The sequence below is a fragment of the Candida margitis genome, assembly GCF_024628925.1.
Source record: "Candida margitis strain CBS 14175 chromosome Unknown scaffold45, whole genome shotgun sequence".
Lineage (NCBI taxonomy): Eukaryota > Fungi > Ascomycota > Pichiomycetes > Serinales > Debaryomycetaceae > Lodderomyces > Lodderomyces margitis.
The window spans coordinates 14125-38312 of record NW_026261741.1 but is presented as its reverse complement, the minus strand read 5'-3'; the positions used below and the strand labels follow the sequence as shown (position 1 = coordinate 38312).

The window sequence follows — 24188 nt, the reverse complement described above, 5'->3', positions numbered from 1 at the left end:
ACTGAAAGACGATGATGTTTTGATAATAATTAATAATAATATTCCGAAAGGCGGTTATTTGCGAACTTTTGTGACAAACAAAAAATAAGAGAAACCAAAAAGAAACCAAAAAGAAACCCAAGAAAACAAATAACAAAAAGAAACAAAAGAAACGAAAACTTCTTGAACAGACGGTAGCCTATCGGTAGTCTTTTGCTGAAGCCCATACCGAAGTAGTGGAGTAATACTGGTAGAATTTGGCTATTGTTTGTAACTTGTAAGTGCTACAACTGATAATGTCAAAAAGTATTGTGACAATAAATCTAGAACAAAAAACAGATAAAATGCTTAGTGACATATCCTGTATATAAACTTCTTCCTATCTAATCTCCAGATGAGGTCAGGTGCATTTTGAGTTGCAAAAAAAAAGATTCAAATCAATACGGTTATACAAAGTCAAGCCCTTTGTATAGATAATATAGTGGTTAACCTTAAAGTAACCAACCCCCAACTTGTTCTGCTACACATAAACTAATACAAAGCCACACAAAATTTATAATAAACTATAACTGGCTGGAATTGAAATTTCATTCTAAACAATTTTGACTCCTTCTTTTCTTTGTATAGACACCCATTCATCTTACTGCTCTTTCATCTACCGGCCCAAGCTTATCTCCTCGTGTAACTTTTAATTTTCTTATAGGCATCATAATCAAAGTTCCATCCACCTTTTTCCCTCATTATTTCATGATTCAATTCATAATCAATTTCATTTTCAACCTCAACTGCACGCATTAAATTTTTATCTTGTAAATAACAATCTCTTTCTTCCCACTTGACATTATATACAGCATAACTTAATCCCGAGTGTTGAGTATTTGTTGATTGGGCTAAGTTCCACGAACGGGAATTGATTCCATTAGCATAAAATCCATGGTATGAAGGTAATGCAGGAAGAAGAAGGATTTGAACTGATAAATCACCAAATATGTTTTTATCAACTGATTGGATGTTAGCAACTGGTTGGGAGGCAGTCATTTTCAATTGTTGTTCTTGTTGAGCTTCACCAGCAGAAGCCGCATCCTCATTTTCACCACCTTTTGTCTCCTCTTCTTCTTTTCTGCTCTTTGATGATCTATTTTGTGATTGATTAAATATATTCATCGGCCTTAAGAGGTCCTCCTTTTCCCACATCTTATTCCAGACGCTCAAATCGATAGAATTATCGAATAACCCCATATGCAATAATACTTGCAATATATCAGAATCATCAGTGTAGACGCCACTTGCTCCACCCCATAGTTCTCTACTAACAATTTCGTTATTCAAATCTTGTTTGAACTCAACAATGTACCGAAATGGTATCTTGATCTCAATTATACTATTGATATATTCTTGTGGTAAGGGCGGTATAATTGGAATATATCGTGTAGATAAATTATTAAGTTTAACTTGTTGTCTATATCCTTGTCTAATTTCATCAAATCGTGAAATTAGTGATGGCTTCAATCCATAAAGAGTCCGAGTTTGTAGTGTCTCCCATGTTGTTGTAGGATTGTACACAATTGTGCCAATGAATCGTCTTTCCGGGAAAAATTCATCAACTATTGATTCAATTGGTTCAAGGTTTAGTTGTGGCTTACTTCGTTTCTTTAGTGAAGTCTGAACTGTTGTGACTTGGGGCCTGTTTCCAGATCCATCATTCGTAAATTGCACCTGTTGTTCATTATTTTTTAGAGTATTTTGACTCAGTGCGTGGTTACTATGCTGAGGATGATGGTGATGGTGGTGATGGTTAGGGTTGTTGATTATATGATGATGATGGTGTGCATGTGGATGTGGATGTTTGTGGTGGTGATGATGGTGATGGTGATGGTGGTTTTGTGTATTTGTCAAAGATTGTTGTGCTTGAGTTGGTGATTGTAATTGTTGCTGCTGTTCCTCATTAGCGATGACCAGCTTTGGCCCTGTCGATGATGAAGCAAATTGAGTATTTGGTTGAGTCAGCATCAACAACTGGTGTGAGGTTCTAGTTAATTTAAATTGAATTGAGCTTTCTTACGCTTCCTTTGGCGTATGTTGCTTTTGTTATTAAATAGCTTGTTGAATACCAATGATGTTCGAAATTAGTCCCCGCAAATTACGCAAGTATTTTTCAATTCTACTGTTAAGGTAAAATCGTACTGTGGAAGTAGCTTCAAAATTTTTCCAGCTGAAAAGATTTCTCGAGTAAAGTTAATATCGATTGACTTGATTTGCGTCCTAGCTTTAAATAAGTGATGTAACAAATTTGAATGAATGACAGAAACTCGCGATGACATACGATTCCAAATTATGCTTTTTTTTGTGTGTCATTCGCTTGGGTTCTTTTGATGAAATAGATTATTATATTATATATTTTGCGAGGAAATGGACAAGGACCGAAAAATGAGAGAATGAAAGTAAGAAAACTAAGGCAACAATTAAAATGCTCACCTTCACCTTGTTTTTGTTATTATAGTGGTTGGGGTTTGCCGTTATCTTTCGTAGTTACAGTTAAGCTGCTTCCTTTTTATACGCTTTCTCTATTGTGTAAATGGTCTCTGTCTTTTGAAATGCAAACTCGTGATTGCAAAAAGTATAAGCTGCATGTGCTAAATCGACAAGGATATATCTGATCAGAAAAGAGTGGGGATATTTACTGGAGGTTGTATACAGGTTGTTTATTAGCTTTGGCTTATCTGTGGCTGTTTGCTCTCGTACTTGTACTGAAACGTTGTTTACTTAAAGCAGCTCGTAATCAACGATTACGTCAAATCTGATAAATTTTGGCAAGATATAGTTTGTTTTAATTTAGACTGTTTCAGTACATTGCTAGCAGATCTGACTCTACCTTTCATCTGTGTCAAACTCAAGCTACTGGCAAATGGCTTTTGCAAAAAACTGAAATTTCAAAAGGTAACAAGTTCTATCCAACTAGGCAATATAGTTTCTGAACTCCTAATCTCACAACCTTTATAAATTCAAGACTCTGACAAAGGGTCAGATTTTGAAACTGGTTTGCACCAATTGCCTACTTCATATTTGGCGGACACATTTTTGCAGTCAAATCATAATGTTAGAAGGGCTTGCACGTGCACTCACATAGGGCTAATATTTAATAGTAGTAATTTGAAGGCGCTACCCTTACTCAAACATAAAGAGAGAGAAAGAAAAATTATAGGAATTCTCATACAAAACTATGATTCTCAGCGTTACGTAACTAGTGCGTGGCAGATTACATAATACATAGTTTACACCATTGAGTGTACACACAGTACGAAGGAAAAAAAAAAACTTGTGTCTTCAAATTTTCACCTTAGTCATTAGAGTTAATCAAGACCTCAACCTATACAACATCAACAATGGCTGAATCACACAGATGTATGTTTTAGAAATGAATATGAGATATAGGGAATGAAATAGCAAACGATTCTTTGGAGTAATCAACTATTTTTGAACGTTTCGATACACGTTAGAAATTAGTTCATTAAGTGGAACAGAATATTTGAGGATCACTCAAAGCTTTTATGATGGATAGCTTTAGAGTTGCAACAGAAGTATGATTGGAGAGAACCTACCGACCATTCATTACTTCATTTGTATGTTCTGTCAAAAAGGCTGATTTCCTAACTCGTGTGTCGACTTCACATAGTTCCTCCAGAAATGCATTTCCCTAAATCGCTTCCAATGGCATTAAATACTAACTTGATGTTTTCTAGTATACGTTAAAGGTAAACACATCTCTTACCAAAGATCAAAGAACGTCACCAACCCAAAGGTTTCTTTGATTCAAATTGAAGGTGTTGGTTCTCCTCAAGACGCCAAATTCTACTTGGGTAAAAGAATCGCTTACGTTTACAGAGCTCAAAAGGAAATCAGAGGTTCAAAAATCAGAGTCATCTGGGGTAAAGTTGCTAGAACCCACGGTAACAATGGTTTAGTTAGAGCTAACTTCAGAAAGAACTTGCCACCAAAGACTTTCGGTGCTTCAGTTAGAATTATGTTGTACCCATCAAACATCTAAGCAAATTAATTGAAATTGATTTCATGAAAAGCTTAAATGAAAACATACGATAAACCATACAAAATGAAGAGGGTCTCAAAATCAAAAGCAAAACCTACAAATTTTTCACATATTATAACTGAATGGACTGGGTGTCGAATATAAATAAAACATTCCTTATTTGTTCAGTTATCGGGGGGAAGAGAATGACGAAAGTGTGTAACTTTATAGTTAATGACTTGGTGTTAATATAAAAAAGCATTATATAAATATTGATAACCATCGAAGAAGAAGACAATTTGTTCTGTAATTTGACTTTATACCTCTATATAGATCAACTGTTCAAGATTTGTTGACTAACAATCTTGCCAAAGACTACACATTCCAATAAGGAACTTCCCCCAAGCCTATTTGCGCCGTGAACTCCAGCACTAACCTCACCGACAGCGTATAAGTTTGGGATCACTTTGCCTTGAGCGTTTATTGCACGCGCATTGGAATCCACTTCAATTCCACCCATGGCAAAATGTAATACTGGCGTTGTTAAGCCAAAGTAAAATTGAGAGGATATTGCACCTCCAAATACGCTTCGACCTAATGGATCTTGTTTGGTTTTCACATCATTACCATAATCATCTAGTACTTGTTGCAAACTGCCAACATTTAATTTTTCATTCTCAGGGTTGATTTTTTGTAACAACTTTAATAAATCCTCAACAGTCCCCTTTTGTAGTAACCCTTGGGAGGCATAAAAGTCTATATGATTTGCTGCTTTTGGATAGTCGTCACCACTAACAACAAGCACAGAGACATAAGTCCCAACTGGCAAACTCATTTCGTTTTCTTGCTTCACTTGACAATTTTTTATTACAGCATCCGTAACGACATCCCTTGTAGTCAATTCATTAACAAATCTTTTCCCAGCGGGAGATAGCAAAATACCTCCGATACCACGCATGAGCTCGCCACAAAGGAATTTCCAGTGGGATTCAACATTGTCTAGCTTAATGAATCCAGTTGGATGGACTTGAATTTGATCCATTTGAATCAAATGAGCATCCACGTCCCGCAAGGCAACTTTTTGTCCATCTCCTGTTGTTTGTTCACCGTTGGACGATGGGAATTGGAGTAAGTCTGGACGATATTGTTTGAGCAAAGATGTATCCAAATTCTGAGTGTCTGCTGAAAACCCACCAGTTGCTAACACTACATTTTCGCCATGTTCATCCTTCAAGTCATTGGTGATTTCATTTTGATATTGAACTCCATTGACTTTGCCATTTTCTGATAATATTTTGCTCAAACGACTACTCTTCAATATAGTCAAGATGTCTGGGTTACTTTCTTGAATCTGTTCAATACGCTTAACCAAAGTCAGAACTATGGCGAACCCAGGAGGTAATTTACCAGCCCCTTTATGGGTCCTAGCAAATGAATGCCCACCTAACTGGGTAACCAGCGAAAGATCAATCTTCAAGTCTTGAGTCAACCATTCAATTGCATCACGTGATCGTGATGTTAATTCATCAACTAAAGCAAGATTACATAATCCTTTTCCAGACTTGAGTGTGTCGTCTTTAAAGACTTCAACAGTATCATCATTATTTTGGTATATTGTAGGAACCCCATTGATACCAGATGAAGCTTTAATTGAATTACCACCCAATTTGGAAGTCTTTTCAATCAAGGTAACTTTATGATTATGCGAAATAAGCTGCAACGTTGTAGTCAACCCCGCAAGTCCTGAACCAACGACAATGGTTTGACTAGTTGGCGAGTGCATAGTGGCAGGAAAAAACTTTGCAACCACTGATTTTAATAGTGGATAGACCTGGATGCTTAAAAGTAAAATGAAAAGGGTGACAAGGACGTATCGTTTGAAATAAATCACTTTGGTAGAAAAGGAAAAGGAAATGATGGGTAATTCAAAAGAATTCAGTAAAAGGTTGTGCTTCTCCCTGTATTCTATTTATATATCCAGATGCGGAGTAGGCAAGGAAGGAGTTGCAGTGTTAAATTGTCCATGTCATTTGATTCGTTAACAAAAACCTTTGGGGAAAAAGATCAACTGATTTTCTATAGCCAAAAAGGAAATTTAAAAGCCGAGAAAAAATAAAATAATAAAGAACAAAAGACTCTGTGCATAAATTCCGCGCTTTTACAAAAAAAAGAAGAAAACAAGAAATTGCGTAGGATAATGATAAAACTCATTGAAACAACAGGTCTACACTCTTTAGTATATATAAACTTAATCCACTAGTCAGCTTAAATAAGTCACCTAGATCTTTATATCATCCCTTTCAAACTTTTCAGGGTTGAATCTCCAATGTTTTGCATCCCCATGGTCGTATTTTGATTTCTTTAATGTGCCCAGAGGCGCATTGTGGATTGATAAATTGGCTTGGTTGGTTAAATTGACGAAATCATCTGGTGGTGCTACGTTTGTATCTTCGGATCCTTTGTTGTAATCAACTTGATCAAACCATCTAGTTTTCCATTCGGTTCCGGTTTCTTTTTCCTTCTTTCTCAATTCTCTTTGCTCGTTTTCAATCTTTGACTTTTCTTCGGCGATTAAGTTATAATCCAGCTTCTTTATTGCGTCAGCAACTTTTTCCCATGCCCTTCTTGATTCAAAGTCCTTCTGTTCTTCAATGGGTTTGACAGTCAAATGTACCGCTTTTAATGCATTTGCATCGTAAAACAATTCGGAAGACTTGGATTGTGGAGTTGCTGATCCTTTTCCAATGTATGATTTCCCAGACCATTGACCTTGTATTGTGACCAAAGCATTTTCCTTTGATGAGCTGGAAAAGGAATCACGGTATATTCTCGCTTTAAATGTGTTCTTCTTACCTGAAACCCATCCTCTTCCACTGTATTCTATAACTGTAAAGTAACCATTGGAAGCTTGTATGTAGGAAGTGCCTTCTAACTCCACAAAAGGTGAAGCAGTAATCAACCCTTCAATATGCAACGGAGGCAAGGTAATCAAATAGCTTTCTTTCAAATCATTGTAATCCAAAAGGGCATGTCCATATTGTTTGATGTTTATAGACGTTGCGGAAATCTTGGACGTGATACCATTGTATCCTTGCAACATGACGTTGTTCTTTGCATTCTTGACGGCATACGCAGTTACAGGTGGATGATGGCTAACTTGCTCACTCAACAAGATGGTCTCTCCCAACTCTTCACTTTCCCATTTCCCAACAAAAACTTCTCCCAAAAAGGGGTTCAAAGGCTTCTTTTCACTTCCCATACTTTCGTTTCTAGAACAGTATTGAGATTTCAAAGTAGATATAAACCACTTGGTAACAGCAATAGCTCTTTTCAAGTTCATGGCATCAACTGTTGCTGCCTCGGCATCCTCAGAAACAGTCAACTTATTTGGAGCAACGAACAAATCAGGATGCTCGGCCCAATATTGCGAATATTCCACAAGCGAAGTAGGTGATAATATGAATGGCGGAGCAGTTAATGAAGATAAATCGCCATTGAACGATGCAATTGATTTGAGGAAAGATGTCCATGAATGAGAACTAGCAGCCGATGAAGCGGAGGCTGAGGCATTTGAGGATACCGAAGAAGGTGAGTCGGGTCTAGCGTCGGATGCCATATTATTAGTTGGAGTAACAAAGTGATTGCTTAGCAGTAATTAAAGTAGATAGTGGGGAGGGGGGTATTCTCACTGCAGTATTGCTGAATACTAATCAAAGTATGTGTGTTCTATCGCTCCTCTGATTACCGACTTCTTTTTCTTCCTTTTTTTTTTCTTTCCTTTTCTTCTCCCCCCGAGTTCTATTTTGTCATCTACGAACTATACGAGCATACATATTATTGTGATGCCATTGTATTACACCCACGGATCCATTCGGATTGTATGGAATTGGTTCAGTTGTGAATAAATTATGTTTTCATCACGTCTATACATGTACATGAGTTACGTAGCATTAGCCAGATACTTAGTCACACTTACTATTTCCCACCTTTTTCTAGTCTATACTCTATAGCTTGATATAAACGTGTTTGCGATTCAATACTATCGCTGTAGATATCCATACGGCACTATAACCAATTAAAATCAAAAAGGCAACCGTATTGGAAACTTCTAACGTGTTGATCAGCATGTTAATCAATCCAGTCAAGAGATTACCCAATAAAAATGCAAACAACCCATTGTTATTAACTCCCTCCAACAATTCGGAAGCAGCCTTGGTTTTCCCGGGTATCAATTTGTCTATTATGTCGTAACCCAACAAGAACACAGAGTTGTAGGAAACCACCCACAAAACGTACGAAGCATTGGCCAATCTCCTCGAAATGCTTGTAAAGTTATCAGAATTTCGTACAAGCGTGAACAAAACTTGATAAAATACAGTTGATATAAGCAAACCTTGTGTTGTGGGGACAGATAGGAAATTGGTAGTTTTGCGAGAAACTTTAGTTTTGCTTATGCAAATCAAATTGTTCTTTGTAGGATAATCAGTTAGAACAAACGATCCAAACGATTGGCCAAATACGAATATAGCAAAGTATCCCATGAACGAGTAGAGGCCTTCCTTATTCATTGTTATCAAGTTATCCATCCTGTTTTCACTAGACAAAATTATCAGAAGCACTTTCGTCTTCTTTAACAATAATTCATTCAATGCAATTAAAGCAAATGCAACCACTACTCTCGGTAAAACGCTAAGTAATGGGTCCAAGACTCCTAATAAAACTGGCAATAATCCCAAAGTTATGAAAAAGTTCCAGTGAATTCCATATTCGGTGACATGCTCTTGATACTCTAGCTGTTTTACACTGACAAACCTAGCCAATCCCAACACTAACAAGGGTAGTGCTTTGACCGTGCTTTGCTTTATTATTCTAAGGTAGGCATTCAAGTTGAACTTGTACAGGGAATGAGCTTTGATCAATTGCCTCGAGTTTACCAATCCCATTGAAAACACAAACGATCCCACTCCTAAATCCATCATCGAAGTACCCCACGTCTCTACCTTGGCAAACCTTCTGGGGAAGATTCTGAAATCTACTGCCAAAATAGCTAAATTGGTAATTATCAACATGTGCGACCTATAAGCAGTGAGGAACTGCTTTCGGGACAAAAGGTCATCATTTGGCTTGTTTGATGGTCTGTGTTTTCTTATCTTGTCATTGCTTGTATAATGATTGAGGACGTAAATTAGCAAAGACGGGATAAATATTGAGTAATGTAGAAAAGCAGTATTGTTGCTGTAAATTGTAATGGCTGCAAGTATGGCCAACACGTTAATGACGTAATCATAAATCAAAGGCAATTGGGTGATTGAGTCATTGATGAACTTGTACGCTAGGTATGATGTTAGGGCCACCGACGTCACCAAGTAGATTTCTTCAATTGATCCACCAGTCAAATCTGACACAAAGCTCTCTTTTAATTGTTTCAAGGAAGACATTGCTTGTGTATTTCCTCGTTAGAAGTACCTTCAATCGATTGCCTCTTGTCCCGATCAAGCACTGTATAACTGTTGATAGAGATCTAACCAAAGTTTCTGTTTTGGTGGAAGAAGTAAAAATAAAAACAAAAAAAAAACTTTGAGAAAAAGTTATTTCAACTAGCATACGATATTAAAGTTGATACCACATCAAAGGGAGTTGGGTAACTGCCTATGAATCACGAGAGGTCATTTAGAACCAATACATCACTACCTTAAACTCTGCTGATACGATCATTCTAGATCTTTTGCCATCACGCAAGAAGTATCCGAAAACATGGCAAGTGATAATTCCATATCGGCATCAACTCAATCTGATGATGCCAATAGTTCAGAATTAAACCAGAATCAGTCAAATTCGAGTTCATTAGATATCCCTAATGCCAGCGAGAGCTACAGTCCAGGCTCATCGAACACGAGTGCTACTTCTCTACCCGAGCATCCAAAATCCCCGCGTTTGACAATTTCACATGTACACAACATACCGTCAAGCAGTTACAACGATTTCGTGGTATATTCCGACTCTGACGACATAGCCTCACAAAGCTCATTAGACCTACAACATAACGACTCCAAGTCCAGACTAGATATTGGAAATCAATTGAAGAAGTTGGTGAGAAGCCATAGTTCTGATGAAGATGAAGACGAAGATGAAGATGAGATAAATGTTATACATAGTGAAAAGGCTGATCTTCAGCATGAGAGCACTCCGAGCAAAACAATACACTCAACTGTGCCCTTGAAGTCTGGTTTTGAAGTTGAAGAAACGCCAAAGAGTAAAAGAAGTTCAACATCATCACGATCTTCTTCTCCTTTAAGAAGAACAATGTCCCCAAGTCCTGAAGATACTCCAAGCAAACGGACAAGCAAGCTGCGTGGGAAAATACGAAGGAGATCCAAGGAACCAAGTGAAAAGTCACATAGATCACTAGACAAGTCTGGAACAGGATATACTTCCATGCCGCCATCGGGAAAAGTTTTTAGAAACTTGTTAATTTTGGAGGAAAGCTTGAGGGAACAAGTCATACAACAACGAGCAATGAGAAGAAAGTATTTGATCTTTTTGGCAATATTGTGTTCAATTATTGCTGGATTGGCCCATCATTTGTTCATTTTGGACCCCTCTATATCTTCGACTGGAACAACGAGATTGATTTTGAAGTTTTTCTTGATATCGACAGTAATCACATTATTGTTGTATCATTTATCAGGAGAGTATCAGAAAACGATTGTCCTCCCTAGAAAATTTCTATCTTCGACAAATAAGGGATTGAGGCAGTTGAATGTTCGATTGGTGAAGATAAAGACACCACTTGCAGATAAAATAACAGACTTGATACGAGAACTTTCACTTCTTGTGGTCAACTTTGCTTTGAGTATTTCTCACAGCATTTCTCCCAACTCCATTCAGAATAAAGATTCAAGAGTGGAAGTATTTCTAGTCACCTGTCAATCGCAATGTCAACCTCGTATAGGGGTTACAGACGTAAAGTTGCTATTGAATGCCAGAGTATTTAATGTTGACATTAGAGAAGGCTGGGAGATCTATCGAAGTGAGTTCTGGATCAACGAAGGTGTGAGGAGGAGAAACAGTTTGTTGTCTTTTGTAAATGGTGCCAAGTTGGAAAAAAAGCAGCAGTTGAAAAGGCGCAAGAGGACGTCCTCAAGTCCACCACAGTCAATCCCCTCGAAATTGAGCGAACATAATTTACTAAAGTTGGCCTCATCTACATAGTTAGCTCTAGGAAGGCCTTTCTTTCACAGAGGAAATAAGATAGGTGGAGAAGTTCCTCTTATATTTAATTGCATATTAATTTTTATTTTTGTGTAACTGTGGAATGCCAAATTTTTTAAAAAAAATAAACCTCATCTCTTGCTTTTTTTGCACAAAATAAATTGAATCAGACTATTTGTCAAGTCACATACACATACGATTATCATGAGTGAGGTAGCTAAAACGAGAAAGCAACCTTCAAGGAAGGGCAAGAAAGCATGGAGAAAGAATGTGGACATAGGTGATTTAGAATCAAAGCTTCAGGAAGTAAGAGATGAGGAAATAATCAAGGGCCCTTTACCACAAGATGATTTTGTCATTGATGAAACACCCAACCATACTTTGAAGGAGGACAAGGCACCAAAGAAACTCAAGACAAAGGAGATTTTGGCCAACAAGTCTAAAGTTCCAGCCTTGGTTAATAACCGTGCTAAGAAGAATGACACAGTACAGGGAGTCAAGAAAACAGATATGTTGAGGTTGTTGAAGTTGCGTGGTGGTAAATACAAGGAGGGAAGTATTACTATGGCAAGGATTGAGAAAGATGGCTTGGTGAATGATGACAGCGAAGATCTCTGGGATGATGATAGCTCTGCTAAGCAGAAATCAAAAATCCCCGATTATGGTACTTCAACTGCAGAAGTCACCAAGGCAACTGTAGTACCATCCACATTGCGTGTCAATCCTATACAAATTGCCAAGAATGACTTAACGGAGAAAATTATACACGCAGGAAAATCATATAACCCATCCTTGGAGTCGTGGAAAGAGTTGATAAATCAGGAATATGGTGTGGAGTATAAGAGAGAGTTGACTAGGCAGTCGATGGAGGACCACAGATTAAAGATACAAGAGCTTGTTGTTACTTTGAATGATAACATGTTGTCAGATGATAGTGATGGGGAAGAAGAACAAGAGGCTGAAACAAATGATGTAACTGAAAAGGATTATTCCTTGTCGATAAATGAGCCTACAAAAATAAAGATTAAGACAAAAACAAAGAGGAACAGAGAAGCCAAACACAAGCAGAGAGTCACATTGGAACAGGAAATTAAAGACTTGAAGAAACGGTTGAAGGATCTTTCTAATTTGGATGAAATTCTACAAAGACAACTAGAGGAAGAGGCTGCAGCTAAATCAAGGACAAAGCCTTCTGAAAAACCAAGAAGTGCAAAGAGGAACAAATTGCATAAATACACCCCTACTGAAACTCCATTAGAGTTGAAATTGTCGGATGAATTAACTAGTAACTTGAAAAACTTGAAACCAGAAGGAAATCTATTTTATGATCAAATGGCAAACCTACAATCTACCGGAAAGATTGAAAGTAGAGTGCCTGTTCATAAAAAGAGAAAATACGCCAAAAAAGTCACAGAAAAGTGGACTTATAAGGATTTTAAATAGGTACATCTCATTTAAAAAACAACACTTCTTTTTTCTTGCTGATTTGAATAAATTATACATCTGATTACTATACAAGTCACACCAACTCTATGAAAAGTTCCAATCACCAAACACATATCCTCTAAACAACCTGTCTCTCAAACTAAAGAATTGGTTCCTGTATGGTGTGTAGTATCTTTGTTCGATTTGCTCAATCGTCTTGAAGCTCTCTGGAGCTATTGGCTCACTCGTTTGACCTCGATGGGTCCCTGTTAGATAGAAATCTCTTTGCATCATTTTGTGGTCCCATTGGTCTAAGAAGTAACGATCATTCTTCCAACCGTTGTCCCAGTATCTGATAAATTGAACACCGTGACCAGCCAAGCCAAAGAAGGCTGTCATGATGGCATATGGGATAAACCCTTCGAATGGTACAGGCATTATGTCTGGTGTAGTATAATGGTTGCCAGTGTGTTATAAAAATGTATGAAAAGGAACAGCCACGGTACAGATCACTGCAGGGATGATGATATTGTTAATATTCTGCAGACCCAGCTAACCTCTCAAGCCTGAGAGAAAAAAAAAAAATTATGTTCAGTGAGGTTTTGATTGGTTTGAAGAAAAGGGAAAAATCTGTGTTGAGTACACGACCCTCTTTAATGGGTGCAAAGCGTGAATCCTTTTGCTGATGCTGTAAGTCAACTTTATCATATCTATCTAAGATTTATTAAAAATTATTGTGCTGTCTCTAAATTAAGAATCTATTTACCCATTCAACTTCCAAACAACTGTGACAAATTTATCCATCTTCACCTTTTCTCTCAGTTGTGCCAAACACCACTCATCATGGGCCAAAAGCAGTCTCGGTATAGGTCGTTTCAGCGGCTCCTTAATCAAACATCTAGCTATGAATCGCTTAAACTCGGGAGACCAAAAAATACTGTCAGCTACGCTATCTTTCAAAGTTAATTCACTTCTCAGCACCATCTCAACCACCTCAATTGGTCCTAGTGAGACGTCAATCGGGAATTTTCCGTTGGCAACTTCCAACATAGACATTCCTAACGACCAAATGTCACTGGAAATTGAATAATTTTTACCCATGATACGTTCTGGAGCCATATAGTATTGTGTACCGACAAATGTAGATGCGAAGGAATTAACTGCCTCGCCACTCACACCAAAATCACATAGCTTGACGTTTCCCTTGGAATCTAGTAAAACATTTGACGGTTTGATATCTCTGTGTATAATATTCTTCAGATGTAAGTAATCTAGTCCCGATAAGATTGAGATTGCGACTTTACCCAAAACTTTTTCACTAATTCGATTAGTCTGGTCTCGTTTTGCAACCTCTTTGTATATCGCATCCAATGAATGGCCATCCATGTACTCCATCGCTATTCCAATCATTGACTGCCTCTCCAAAAGAAACGTGCCGTAGTATTTAACAATGTTTGGGTGTTGACACTTCTTGGCTACATCCAATTCCCGAAATATCTGCTTCTGGACATCCGGATTGGAATCAGCAATAATCATTTTTAAAGCAAAAACTTGTGTCTTTTGCAATCTCAGGACTCGACATTTTGTAACTGATCCTCCATTTCCCTCGCCTAATTTTCCCACTTCTTCAATAAGATTATTATTTGCACAAATATGCCAGTCGTGGGAAGTTAGCTGTTCGAGATACTGTTTGTTCTCCAAAAGTGGGCCAGGTTTTGGCTTTGAGTCTTCACATCGATGTAGTTCCCTGTCTTCATTCTGGGTTTCCCAAAGTCGTATCTTCTCGTTTTCTTCAACTTTAGACGTATTTGTCGAAATTGGTGGTGGTTTCCTTTTCAATCTTGGAGAGTTCGAGGATGTTGAAGAATGTGCGGTGTTTGGGCTGGACGATGATATAGATGACGACGATGTGGAGTTTGGGTTCATTATTACCGGGGGTGGTTTGGCAAACTGAGAGGGCAATTGTGGTTGTGATTGTGATTGTGAATGTGAATGTGATTGCACTCGCGGGTCTTGCTGCGAATCGCCTATATTCAACTGGCTGAATCGCACCTCCCCTACATCTTGCGATTTCTCGGCATTTAATTGTAAGTTTGGTTTAGTATTATTGTGGGTTGGTGGAATTGCCAATGAAGGTAGCTGTCGGTTATGCTGTCTTCGCGTATTTGGTACATTAAACAAAGGAGGGTCTGTCATGATAATGGGTGGGTATCTATCACCTGTGGCTAACAATTGGAAAGGAGTGTGGTGATGGTGGTGGTGGTACTGGCGGTGGTTGTGGTCGTGAAGTTTAAAGGGGGTAGCTTTCAACTAATTTACCAAATTGAAGTCAACTCTGTTTACTTGTTGAAGGGTGTGTGTGCTCAGATTAAATGGACCCTGAAACAAGAGGATTGGTTGAAATGATCACAATAACTGTGTGTGTTTCTTGAGAGTTTTTCGTCTTTTCTTGAAACGATGGAAAAAAAATTAAAAAGACTACCACACTTTGTGTTCATTTCGTCGTTTTTCTCACAGGGAAGAAAAAAAAAAAAAAGAAAATGAAACGCGCAATTTAAATAGTGCGACGAGACGTGTACGTGGCTTCGCACTGCAATTAAACCACACCATCAGAAAGGGGATCTACATATGCATAAATTAGAATGTTTTAAAACTTTATCTAGCTACAATGCAATGACTAGTAGTTTACTTCTTTTGCTTCTTTCTGGCTTGTCCTTTGGTCGATCTCTTGGCACCAGACCCTGCTTTTCCCGCTGGTACCTGTTTGATCAACTTGTCTTTCTTTGTGTCAATTTTATCGCTATCTTCGCCATCGTTGTCATCGTCAACATCTTCCATATCATCATCTACAACATCTTCATAATCGACCTTGGCAGGTGCTGCTTTTTTACCGCCAAATGAATTTCCAGTCTTGTAAATCACCGTAGGATGAATAGCATTGTTGTACTTACGAGTAAATGCTGCCTTGTCTTTCTTATCCAAATCAATAGGTTTGTTTAACATGTCACTTATATTATCATAGTCTTCTTTTGTCAAGTAATACTCATCCATTGTATCAATGGTTTGATCAATTCCAGCCTCCCCTAGCTGTTTTATTGGGGTGTTTAATTTAACCCACAAAGGATTTAAGTAATCCAAGCGTAATTCCTGCTTTGTAGTCGACGTCTTGACTCTGGTGTGATATTGCAATTCTTGTAGCATTCTTTGATACTTCATTTGTTTCGAGTTTTGTCCCAACCAAGCACTGAAATTCAATCTACCAGTCACTTGGCCAGCTACTTCGTACGAAGGCTTTACTGTTGACATTAAACCATGGAAAGGTAACAAACTCCACTGTTGCTCACTAGACCTAATCAAAGAGTTTATGGAGTCCGATAAACTGATGTCATCAGCAGCCTGGGCAACATGCTTAATATGAGGTCCTGCAAGCCTTGGTCTCGTGTTTAAATAGTTTTCCTGGATCATCAAAGGAGCAAAATCAATGTCATTAAAGTACAAATCGAGCTTTTCATTTAAATTTTGCTTAGGGCTTGTCCAAAGCCCAGACGATAATAGCCTACCAGCAATGTCAAATGGCTTTAAAATGATTTGTTTTTTCCAGCTGGCCTGTATCTCTTTGACATTGTTTGCGCCAATGAGCTTTTGTGTTTTGGAAACAGTAGAAAGCAAGTTTATCATTTGTCTGATATCGTTAGATGTAGCCTGGACCAACTGTCCAATGATACTTGGATCTAATTTGATACCTTCGCGTAATGCAATTGTCATTAACCTGCTCTTTACTTCATTCTCAGTTGGTCTTCGAAATGGCAAGTCTAATGTCACCCTGTCGAATGTTCTCATCTTTGGTAGTGACTTGTCATTACAGATCAAAATCATAGGCATATTTGTAATTCTGCAAAATTGAGACAAGGCCCCAGCACCACCGTGGTCTCCACTTGACATACCATCGACTTCATCCATAATCAAGCAAAGCTTTCTACTGTTGTTGCTTTGCTCCTCGTCGCCGCGATGCTTGAAAAAGCCAATGACGGAAGTATTGTTCAACACCGACTTGATATTTGCATTCAACAACGATTTAGAACGAACATCGGATGCATTTTTTTCCAAAACGTCAAAGCCTAGTGACTTGGCAACCATATGGGCCGCAGTGGTTTTACCAATCCCCGGAGGTCCACTAATTAAAGCAGCTCTGTATGAGTTGGGGTTTTCGAGTCCACCGGGAAAATTTTTGGCTTTATTCTCAAACCAATGTTCAAGCCAATTGCGCAATTTTTGAACCTGGCCTTTATTTCCACACAACTGATTGAAATCCTTTGGCGCATGCTTGTCAGTCCACAATCTATCCTTTGCTGGAACCTCTTGCGATACAGGAGCCAGTTGCGAAGCTCCACTCGAGGCATTCTGGCTTGCATTTTCTTGGATCATCTTCTTTCTCCTCTTTTCCTCCTGCTCCTTCTCTTCTCTTTCTGCCTTTTCTGCATCCTCAATAATTTTCCTCTCTTCTTGCTCACGCTTTTCCTTAGCCTTTATGGCAGCCTCGCCACAACCACCATCGGCCGGCATACTCGACAATAATTGTATAAAACCTGCTTCATCTATTGCTTTAATTTTGAAATCTTTAATCTTTTTAACTTTCGACGGGCCAGCATCTGATCCAATCACAACCAAACTTGTCTTTTTCGAGATTGATTTGGTGACTTTTGCACCATATTGTTGAGCAGTCTGCTCAGCAGTATTTCGGTCCAACGAAGGCATTTGACCAGTAAATACTATTGTCAACCCAGTTAGGCAATTAGGCTGGGCCGCAGGCAATTCAATCAGCGTGGAAGCCGTCACGTTTTGTTGAGCCTTAAGAGCAAAGAAATTTGGCTTTTCGCCCTCATTTACTTCGGGCAACTCTGCCTCGGGAATTTTAGCAAGTACTTGATCGATAGATTCCCCATCTCCACTGGGATTAGAAGCTTTTGGTTTTGTCTCTCTTGTCGTCGTCGTTGATTGCTTGGCTTGCGGTTTCCGGGGTGAAGAAGACTGAGACTGCTTCTTCTTGGGAGACGGCTTCTTCGGTGGCTCTATATCTATCACATCATCATCATCATCATCGTCAAACTCAAAGTCATCGTCTAAATCTATAACTTCCTGTTTAGGCTTTGCTGTTGGTTTGGTCCTTTTCGCGCTTGTTGATTCCATCTCCTCTGCTTTACGTTTCTAAATAGTTTTGGTTAGTAATCAATTGAGTTCGATCCATTGAGTATTGACATACTGTACTGGGGTTCCCCTGTTTGTTCTTGAAAAAGTCTTGAATATTAACCATTATGAAAACACCCCCCCCTGCTTTTTGAATTCCAGAATAACGCGTTGAAGGTGTAGGGGCCAGAAGAATTAATTTTTTATATTTTTTTTTTTTCACTGTAGAACTCTTTCTACGCGTGTTACGCAGGTTACATATATTTTCATTAAATGCAAGATATATTTAACTTTACTTCCCGTTGGACTCTTTCTCAAGAAATTCAGTCCATAATGACACGAAACTTTGTCTTGTGGGGACCTCGTTTCCGTTAGCATCTACTTTAGCTTTACCTCCTTTAGGGTTTGATACATGTTGTAAACCGGCGGCAATCTTTTGCAGTTGATCCCATTCCAACAATGCACTGATTAATTGCAATGCCTCAAACTTCTTGGAATCCCCTCGAGGAAATTGCAAAAAGCTTATTATAACATTAGATAGCAACTCCGCATCCACCATTTTATTCGAACCTTCTCCTCTTTGTTGCATCATGGTCAATGCCTTGGTCAAGTGCTCGTTCAATATCACGGCTTCGTGGCGTAGCTTTCCTATAAGGAGTTGCTTGTTGTTTATTTCTTTTTTCAAATCGGAAACTTCTGTAGCTTTTAGCTCAGACTCTATGAATTTCTGTTTCAAGCCTTCCACTTCTGCCCGTAGTGTTTCAATCGTGTTGTCTTTCTCTTCTGCTTTCTCATTCAATGCTTTAATTTTTTCCAATAAGGACATCTTTTCCTTCTCATATGAAGCGCTATTTATGGACAAGTGAGCGGTTAGTTCTTCTATCTTTGTATTGGCGGTATTGACCTCCACATGTTTTGTCTCGAGTCGTTCTCTGAAAACATTGAGAGAATCAGCCAAATCCTTCTTTTCTTGGTCAAACTCACTTTGTGCTATTGTGAGATCGTTGAGCTCTTGCTTCAACTCGTGCACTAGCTTTGACAACTTTGAGTTTTCGTTTTCTAAGTTGTATTTCTCATCTTGCAATTCCTCAATTGTTGAGGTGTACTCGCGCCTAGTTCTGGTCAATGTATCACTCAATTTTTCACATTCGTTATTGAGATTGGTGTTTTGTTCTTGTAGTTCCATATACAGGCTGGGATCTATCTTATTGGATGTTTCATCTTTGAGAGAACTCTTTAAACTTTTATTTTCTTCCTTCAACTTGTCATTCTCTTCATTCAACTTCTCCAATAGGTCCGATTTTTCTTCTAGTTCTACTTCTGCCTTTTTCATATTAGCAAAAACAGTTTTGAATGATGACAACCTACTGACCAAATTCTCATAGGAATGTTTTATTTCGTCCCTTTCCCTCTCCGCTTGTTGCAACTTTTCTAAAAGAGACTTGTCGTCAACTGAATCTACTTGAGGCTCTTCTTCTGATATCCCATTTGAGCTTGACATGGCTGGTGTATTTTCTGCTGGATCCTCTTCGATCTTGTCTACCTCTTTGTCGGATTCTAGGATCTCATTTTGAGGCTGTTTGGTATTGTCCTCTGAATCGCCCTGCTTCTTGCTTTTCTTTTTATTTTTACCCATACTATATGCATCAAGTATTGTTGAATGGAGTCAAAGTGTTTCTGATGGGCAGTTGTGGAAGTTGTAATTGACGTTGGACTACTTTCTCATACTCCAGCAAAAGCTCTTCAATATTTCAGTTTTTTGTTTTTTTTTTTCACCAATGTGTTGTTCTATTTTCATAGAACAGCGAAAACTGGACCAGGACACACTTACAATTCAGTGATTGTAAAGGTTGCAGATGTTGTTATTGAGGTAAAGAGAACGTACACCTACACCTACTGTGCATCCATGTGTAAATAGATATACATGTTGGCATCAATATGGATTCAAGTATATTATGTCGTGTCGCGTTTAACCAACGACGACATTACGATTTCAAAAGGCCGTTTTTGCAACACCAGGCACCCAAGATTTCCAGCACCATGCAAGCATTCATATTGGAAAGTGCAAAAGAGGTTATTCCAATCTGTTTATGCAGGCTGTAGGAGGAGATTGAATTTCAATCACGTATAAATAGCACAGCGTGCGTAATAAAAAATAAAAAAAAAGTGAAGAATTATATTACTTCCCCATTAGTGAGGCTTTCGAGCTGATCTGTAAAATACACAGTGGTTCCACGCGTCTTTTCAATGAAGTTAGTTTACTTAGTGATGATAGTGGGCGTGGAAGGGTGAAAAGAGGGGTTTTAGTAGTCTCTAAACAGCTTGTGTAGCAATTGCTTTAAGCAGCAAAAAGCATAGACATACTTTCTATATTGCAGTACCTATTTTGCTCTGGAGTTCGCTTCCTCGACAAATGATCAGCAACCAGTTAGCAATAAAGTAATACGATCTGCGCGATGTACAACACCCAAAAAAAGAACAAAGAGTTAAAACCAAGGAAGAAAGAATTAAAAGAATGAAACTAAAAATAAATATATATATATGTATCTAAACAATGAATATTTTTGCTCTTTTTTCCACACAAAGTATAAATGATTAAAAAGAAAAGCAAAAGTCAAGGGTGAAAAAAAAATAAAACATTCAATAAAGGAAAAAGAGATCTAGATTTATGTGTGTGTGTTTGCTGCTACACCCAACATTTATTGTTACAGTAAAAGCTCTGTGTTTATGTATGTCTCTCAATTGTTCTTCTTCTTCAATCTTCCTATCGAACGAGATATGATAGTGATAGCAATTAAATAATATCACAACACAGAAGCCAAAAATCAAACCCTCAACTGGCGTATAAAGCCACATTTGACAAAAGCAATTAGAAACACTCCAACTTGTTATCTGCAGTGTATATATTCAGTCCCTGTCAATATCTAAACTGTTGTCCCCTTTGAGCTCTTATGGCTAGAACTTGAAATTCTGTCCTTCTTTTTTTTTGTTGTTTCTTTCGTTTTTGTGGCGTTCACATTTTTTGTTTGTTCTCTTTTAATCACAATTTTTTTAAAAAAAAAGCGACTTATGTGTTTTTTAATAAAGTGTACATTACATAAAGGTTTAATTACTTGCATTTGGAAACTAAATATTTCTTAAAACCACATATGACGAATTTACTTTTCATCATCTGAGTCAATTAATAGCAGCAGCGACACTAATCACAAAAAGCTAATGACCACCCCTCATAAGTAACTGAGTTTATCATCACTTCGATCGTTCATGAGTGTTAATACGAACAAGGATAAAGATGACAACCATGCGAGAAGTAATTCGGAAACAACAAAAAAGGAACAAAAGACACCGAAAGGGGTGCCATCACCTCGGCCGGTGGGGAATTCACATTCAAAACAGCCACAACCACAAACACCAAGCATACTTCAGTCACCATATATAGGGTTACTGATAGCATCACAACCACCTCAGGCACAGCCAATTCAAGTTCAACAACAACACACGACTTCTATCCCATCATTGTCAGCATTGAATGAATCTATTCAGAAACCCCACTCTGCCTCTACCGCACCATCATCTCCACAAAAAACAATAAGCGACCCTGGGTTGTTAATGCTCTTGGGTTCCAATGTCACTTCTTTCCCTTTTAGTGAAGTTGCTTTCATTGAAGCAATGAAGTTGAGAGGAGAGCAAGAACGTACTAAACAAGAGTTTTATCGGGCCGAGAGTGCAAACAAGAGCTTAAATATCATCCAGTTGGCTTTGCAGGCACAAATACCGGCAAGCCAAATCCCCCAATTGCTCGCTGGTGTAAATCCCGGAAGTACCGATGAAGCTAAAGCAAGAGAATTAAATGTACGTCTGCCGTATCAACCGTCACCTCAGCAAAACCCACCATATCCCCTGACTTCTCGTTGGGCAAATCCCCAATTAACACAACCAAGGCTTCTGCTGGAGCAACAGGTTCAGATGATTCAGGCCCAGCAGAGGCAGATACAACACAATCTTCAACAGCAGCAGCAGCAGCAACAACAACAACAACAACTACAAGCTTTGCAGGCAGCTCAAAATGCTAATCTTCAACTTCCGTTAAAACGTGCTTCGGGAGCTGATCTTCAACAAGAGTTCAGTACAAGCCCTATGCAGCCAAAGGGTTTCCGATTTGGAGGAGGCATAGTTTCAGGAACATCCCAAGATCGACCTCTATCACCCGCCAAAATTGGAGCTACAGCAGTTGCCAACTTGAACACTCCAACGACTCCATTTCGTGTTCCTAGAACAACTTCTTCGTCTACTGGGAAAAGAACAAAAGGTCACCAGCGGCATTATTCAATGCCCGTGCTGGCAAGTATAAGTGGAGGTACACCAAGTACAAGGACAAAAAGCCTACGACGTGACCCTCAAGTTTCTGAAAAACAGTCCCCATTCTTACAATCTCCTTCCGGGGCTACATCGACTCTTCAAGTTAACCCGATACCAGCGCAGCCTTTGAACGAACAAAAGAAACAACTGGTTCAGCCGCTGCAGGAATCGATGCAGTCATTTCAACACGTTATCCAATTTCACCATTGGCAGCCTGAATCTGGTTCCAGTGCTGATCCTACGAATAGATCACCAAGTCACAAACGCCATAAATCTATGACGAGGGAAGACATGCCCCCTGCTTACCCAGCACTTAGATCTACTGAAGCAAATCTTGCAAGTGATGCCACACCAGCTCAAGAGGTTGGCACATCCAAGCCACACGAAAAGGACAAAAGGACTGCTGATGATGATGATGCAGACGAAGCGGACCTGTCTGTTGATACAAGTATGGTAGAAGTAATGACAAAGAAAGACGAACTGGCACATCCCCCATCCCGTGGACATTCTCGACAAGAGCTGAATGTGGGAAGGTACCCTCATGATATCCTATCCTCTAACTAGTTAAATTTGATTTTGCGAGCATAAAAAAAAAGTTTGTTTCAATTGGCATTGCTTTATTGTCCTTTATGGTTGATTGATTTTTAAAATTTTATAGACTTCATTGAACTCTTTTATGGATAGTTAGAGTCTGGAATACAATATATCTCATGACCTTGTTGATTCTAATGTCATTTTTTCGTGCAAGTATACTTGAAACAGTGGCTGCAAATTTGACTAAGCACCAATATGCTTCGCGAAATTTGTTATACAAAGACTACTTATGACATGGAACCTGGTGTGGAGCAAGGCAATTCCTTTACAAGAAATGAGGGGCATTGTCCATGACCTTTTCAAAGCCATACTTCTTGTTTTAAATGACATCTGCCTTTGTAAAGCTTATTTGCTTTTTGTTTTTTTCACAACTTGTGATATGTAATATGTGTCTGGTTATTTGTTAGAATACGATATGCTTTGAACCTAGTAATTGCAGGTCACATTTTTCCAGTATCAAGCCTTTCGTATGTACATATATATTGACTAGAACTAGGTTAATCAGTAGAAGAATTTTTTGAGGTAGGTTTTATTTAACGAATCTGCATCGAGACCTTTCCTATACAAACATATTTACTTCAAAATTAAACCAAAATATATCGAAATTTTGGTTCGCTCAAAAAAAGACATTTTCTACACGTAACATTCCAGCTACTGCTTCTCTTTAATGTTCACACACTTTAGAAAACATTAGAAGCTAACGTTGGCTCTTTCCTCTGTAGAAGTTACTCGAAAAGGACTATTAAGGCATTCTGTCCTCCTTCTCATACTCTCTCGCTAGATAATAAAAAAATTTTGCTTGCAATAAATACACCACTTAAAATGTAACGCTGCATCAAGACAAATGTTCCGTCAACAAAAATACAAGGACTTCTGGGACAGATACCTATAACACAGAGGTCGGGGTGCGTGTTTTGGCGTAATGCTTAAAAAAATAAGCCTTTTCAAGGCAAAAAAGANCAGGGAATTGAACCCTGGTCTACCATGCGACAAACGGTAATTCTAGCCACTAAACTATCTGGGACTTTTTTTAAAAAGTTTCTTGTTTTTATTTTTAAAAGCATAAAGCAAGGATCACGTTTGACAAAGCTCTACGAACTTTTCAATTAGGTTTTCACAGTTTTAAAGTTGATATTAGGTCAAACAATTGAACTATCACTGACCAGATCTTTTTGAAGAAATTTTCTCGCTGTTAGCTCTGTGTCTCTCGACCGAACGACGTGACTCGTCGTTCACTGTTAAATTCTAACTTGCAAGTGTTCAGGTACGTAAACCTCTCAACGCGGCTTCTATAAGAAAAGCCTTGAACAAATACCTCTTATCTACAGATTAGGCTTTCCATTACAATCATATTAACATGCAATGACGCTGGAGCTTTTGCAGCTCTGAGTGTTCATCTTTAGACTAAAGC

General features: G+C 38.4%; 12 protein-coding genes across 12 annotated transcripts; 4 read left to right on the top strand and 8 right to left on the bottom strand. All coding sequences in view use genetic code 12, as the record gives it.

The window, feature by feature from the left end:
• Positions 1-648: 648 nt before the first annotated feature.
• On the bottom strand, positions 649-1989 carry RXT3 (Rxt3p; the record flags this gene model as incomplete). The annotated part of the gene is made up of 1 exon (XM_051817271.1): positions 649-1989. The coding sequence occupies one exon, from the start codon at positions 1987-1989 to the stop codon at positions 649-651; it is 1341 nt and encodes a 446-aa protein (XP_051673870.1).
• Positions 1990-3362: 1373 nt separating this feature from the next.
• Positions 3363-4024, top strand: CANMA_000494 (60S ribosomal protein eL33; the record flags this gene model as incomplete). Its single annotated transcript, XM_051817260.1, has 2 exons — positions 3363-3381; positions 3720-4024. The coding sequence occupies 2 exons, from the start codon at positions 3363-3365 to the stop codon at positions 4022-4024; spliced, it is 324 nt and encodes a 107-aa protein (XP_051673869.1).
• A 313-nt stretch (positions 4025-4337) lies between these two features.
• OSM1 (Osm1p) lies at positions 4338-5786 on the bottom strand (the record flags this gene model as incomplete). The annotated part of the gene is made up of 1 exon (XM_051817249.1): positions 4338-5786. One exon carries the CDS (start codon positions 5784-5786, stop codon positions 4338-4340), a length of 1449 nt encoding a protein of 482 aa, XP_051673868.1.
• A 495-nt stretch (positions 5787-6281) lies between these two features.
• On the bottom strand, positions 6282-7619 carry CANMA_000492 (oxysterol-binding protein; the record flags this gene model as incomplete). Its single annotated transcript, XM_051817238.1, has 1 exon — positions 6282-7619. One exon carries the CDS (start codon positions 7617-7619, stop codon positions 6282-6284), a length of 1338 nt encoding a protein of 445 aa, XP_051673867.1.
• Positions 7620-8007: 388 nt separating this feature from the next.
• Positions 8008-9441, bottom strand: GWT1 (glucosaminyl-phosphotidylinositol O-acyltransferase; the record flags this gene model as incomplete). Its single annotated transcript, XM_051817227.1, has 1 exon — positions 8008-9441. The coding sequence occupies one exon, from the start codon at positions 9439-9441 to the stop codon at positions 8008-8010; it is 1434 nt and encodes a 477-aa protein (XP_051673866.1).
• A 316-nt stretch (positions 9442-9757) lies between these two features.
• On the top strand, positions 9758-11215 carry SPO7 (Nem1-Spo7 phosphatase regulatory subunit; the record flags this gene model as incomplete). The annotated part of the gene is made up of 1 exon (XM_051817216.1): positions 9758-11215. One exon carries the CDS (start codon positions 9758-9760, stop codon positions 11213-11215), a length of 1458 nt encoding a protein of 485 aa, XP_051673865.1.
• Positions 11216-11419: 204 nt separating this feature from the next.
• Positions 11420-12658, top strand: CANMA_000489 (uncharacterized protein; the record flags this gene model as incomplete). The annotated part of the gene is made up of 1 exon (XM_051817204.1): positions 11420-12658. One exon carries the CDS (start codon positions 11420-11422, stop codon positions 12656-12658), a length of 1239 nt encoding a protein of 412 aa, XP_051673864.1.
• Positions 12659-12745: 87 nt separating this feature from the next.
• CANMA_000488 (uncharacterized protein) lies at positions 12746-13078 on the bottom strand (the record flags this gene model as incomplete). Its single annotated transcript, XM_051817193.1, has 1 exon — positions 12746-13078. One exon carries the CDS (start codon positions 13076-13078, stop codon positions 12746-12748), a length of 333 nt encoding a protein of 110 aa, XP_051673863.1.
• A 324-nt stretch (positions 13079-13402) lies between these two features.
• MKK2 (mitogen-activated protein kinase kinase) lies at positions 13403-14836 on the bottom strand (the record flags this gene model as incomplete). The annotated part of the gene is made up of 1 exon (XM_051817182.1): positions 13403-14836. The coding sequence occupies one exon, from the start codon at positions 14834-14836 to the stop codon at positions 13403-13405; it is 1434 nt and encodes a 477-aa protein (XP_051673862.1).
• Positions 14837-15325: 489 nt separating this feature from the next.
• Positions 15326-17951, bottom strand: RFC1 (replication factor C subunit 1; the record flags this gene model as incomplete). The annotated part of the gene is made up of 2 exons (XM_051817171.1): positions 15326-17845; positions 17901-17951. 2 exons carry the CDS (start codon positions 17949-17951, stop codon positions 15326-15328), a joined length of 2571 nt encoding a protein of 856 aa, XP_051673861.1.
• A 165-nt stretch (positions 17952-18116) lies between these two features.
• Positions 18117-19460, bottom strand: CANMA_000485 (uncharacterized protein; the record flags this gene model as incomplete). Its single annotated transcript, XM_051817160.1, has 1 exon — positions 18117-19460. The coding sequence occupies one exon, from the start codon at positions 19458-19460 to the stop codon at positions 18117-18119; it is 1344 nt and encodes a 447-aa protein (XP_051673860.1).
• A 1628-nt stretch (positions 19461-21088) lies between these two features.
• Positions 21089-22747, top strand: CANMA_000484 (uncharacterized protein; the record flags this gene model as incomplete). Its single annotated transcript, XM_051817149.1, has 1 exon — positions 21089-22747. The coding sequence occupies one exon, from the start codon at positions 21089-21091 to the stop codon at positions 22745-22747; it is 1659 nt and encodes a 552-aa protein (XP_051673859.1).
• Positions 22748-24188: the final 1441 nt, after the last annotated feature.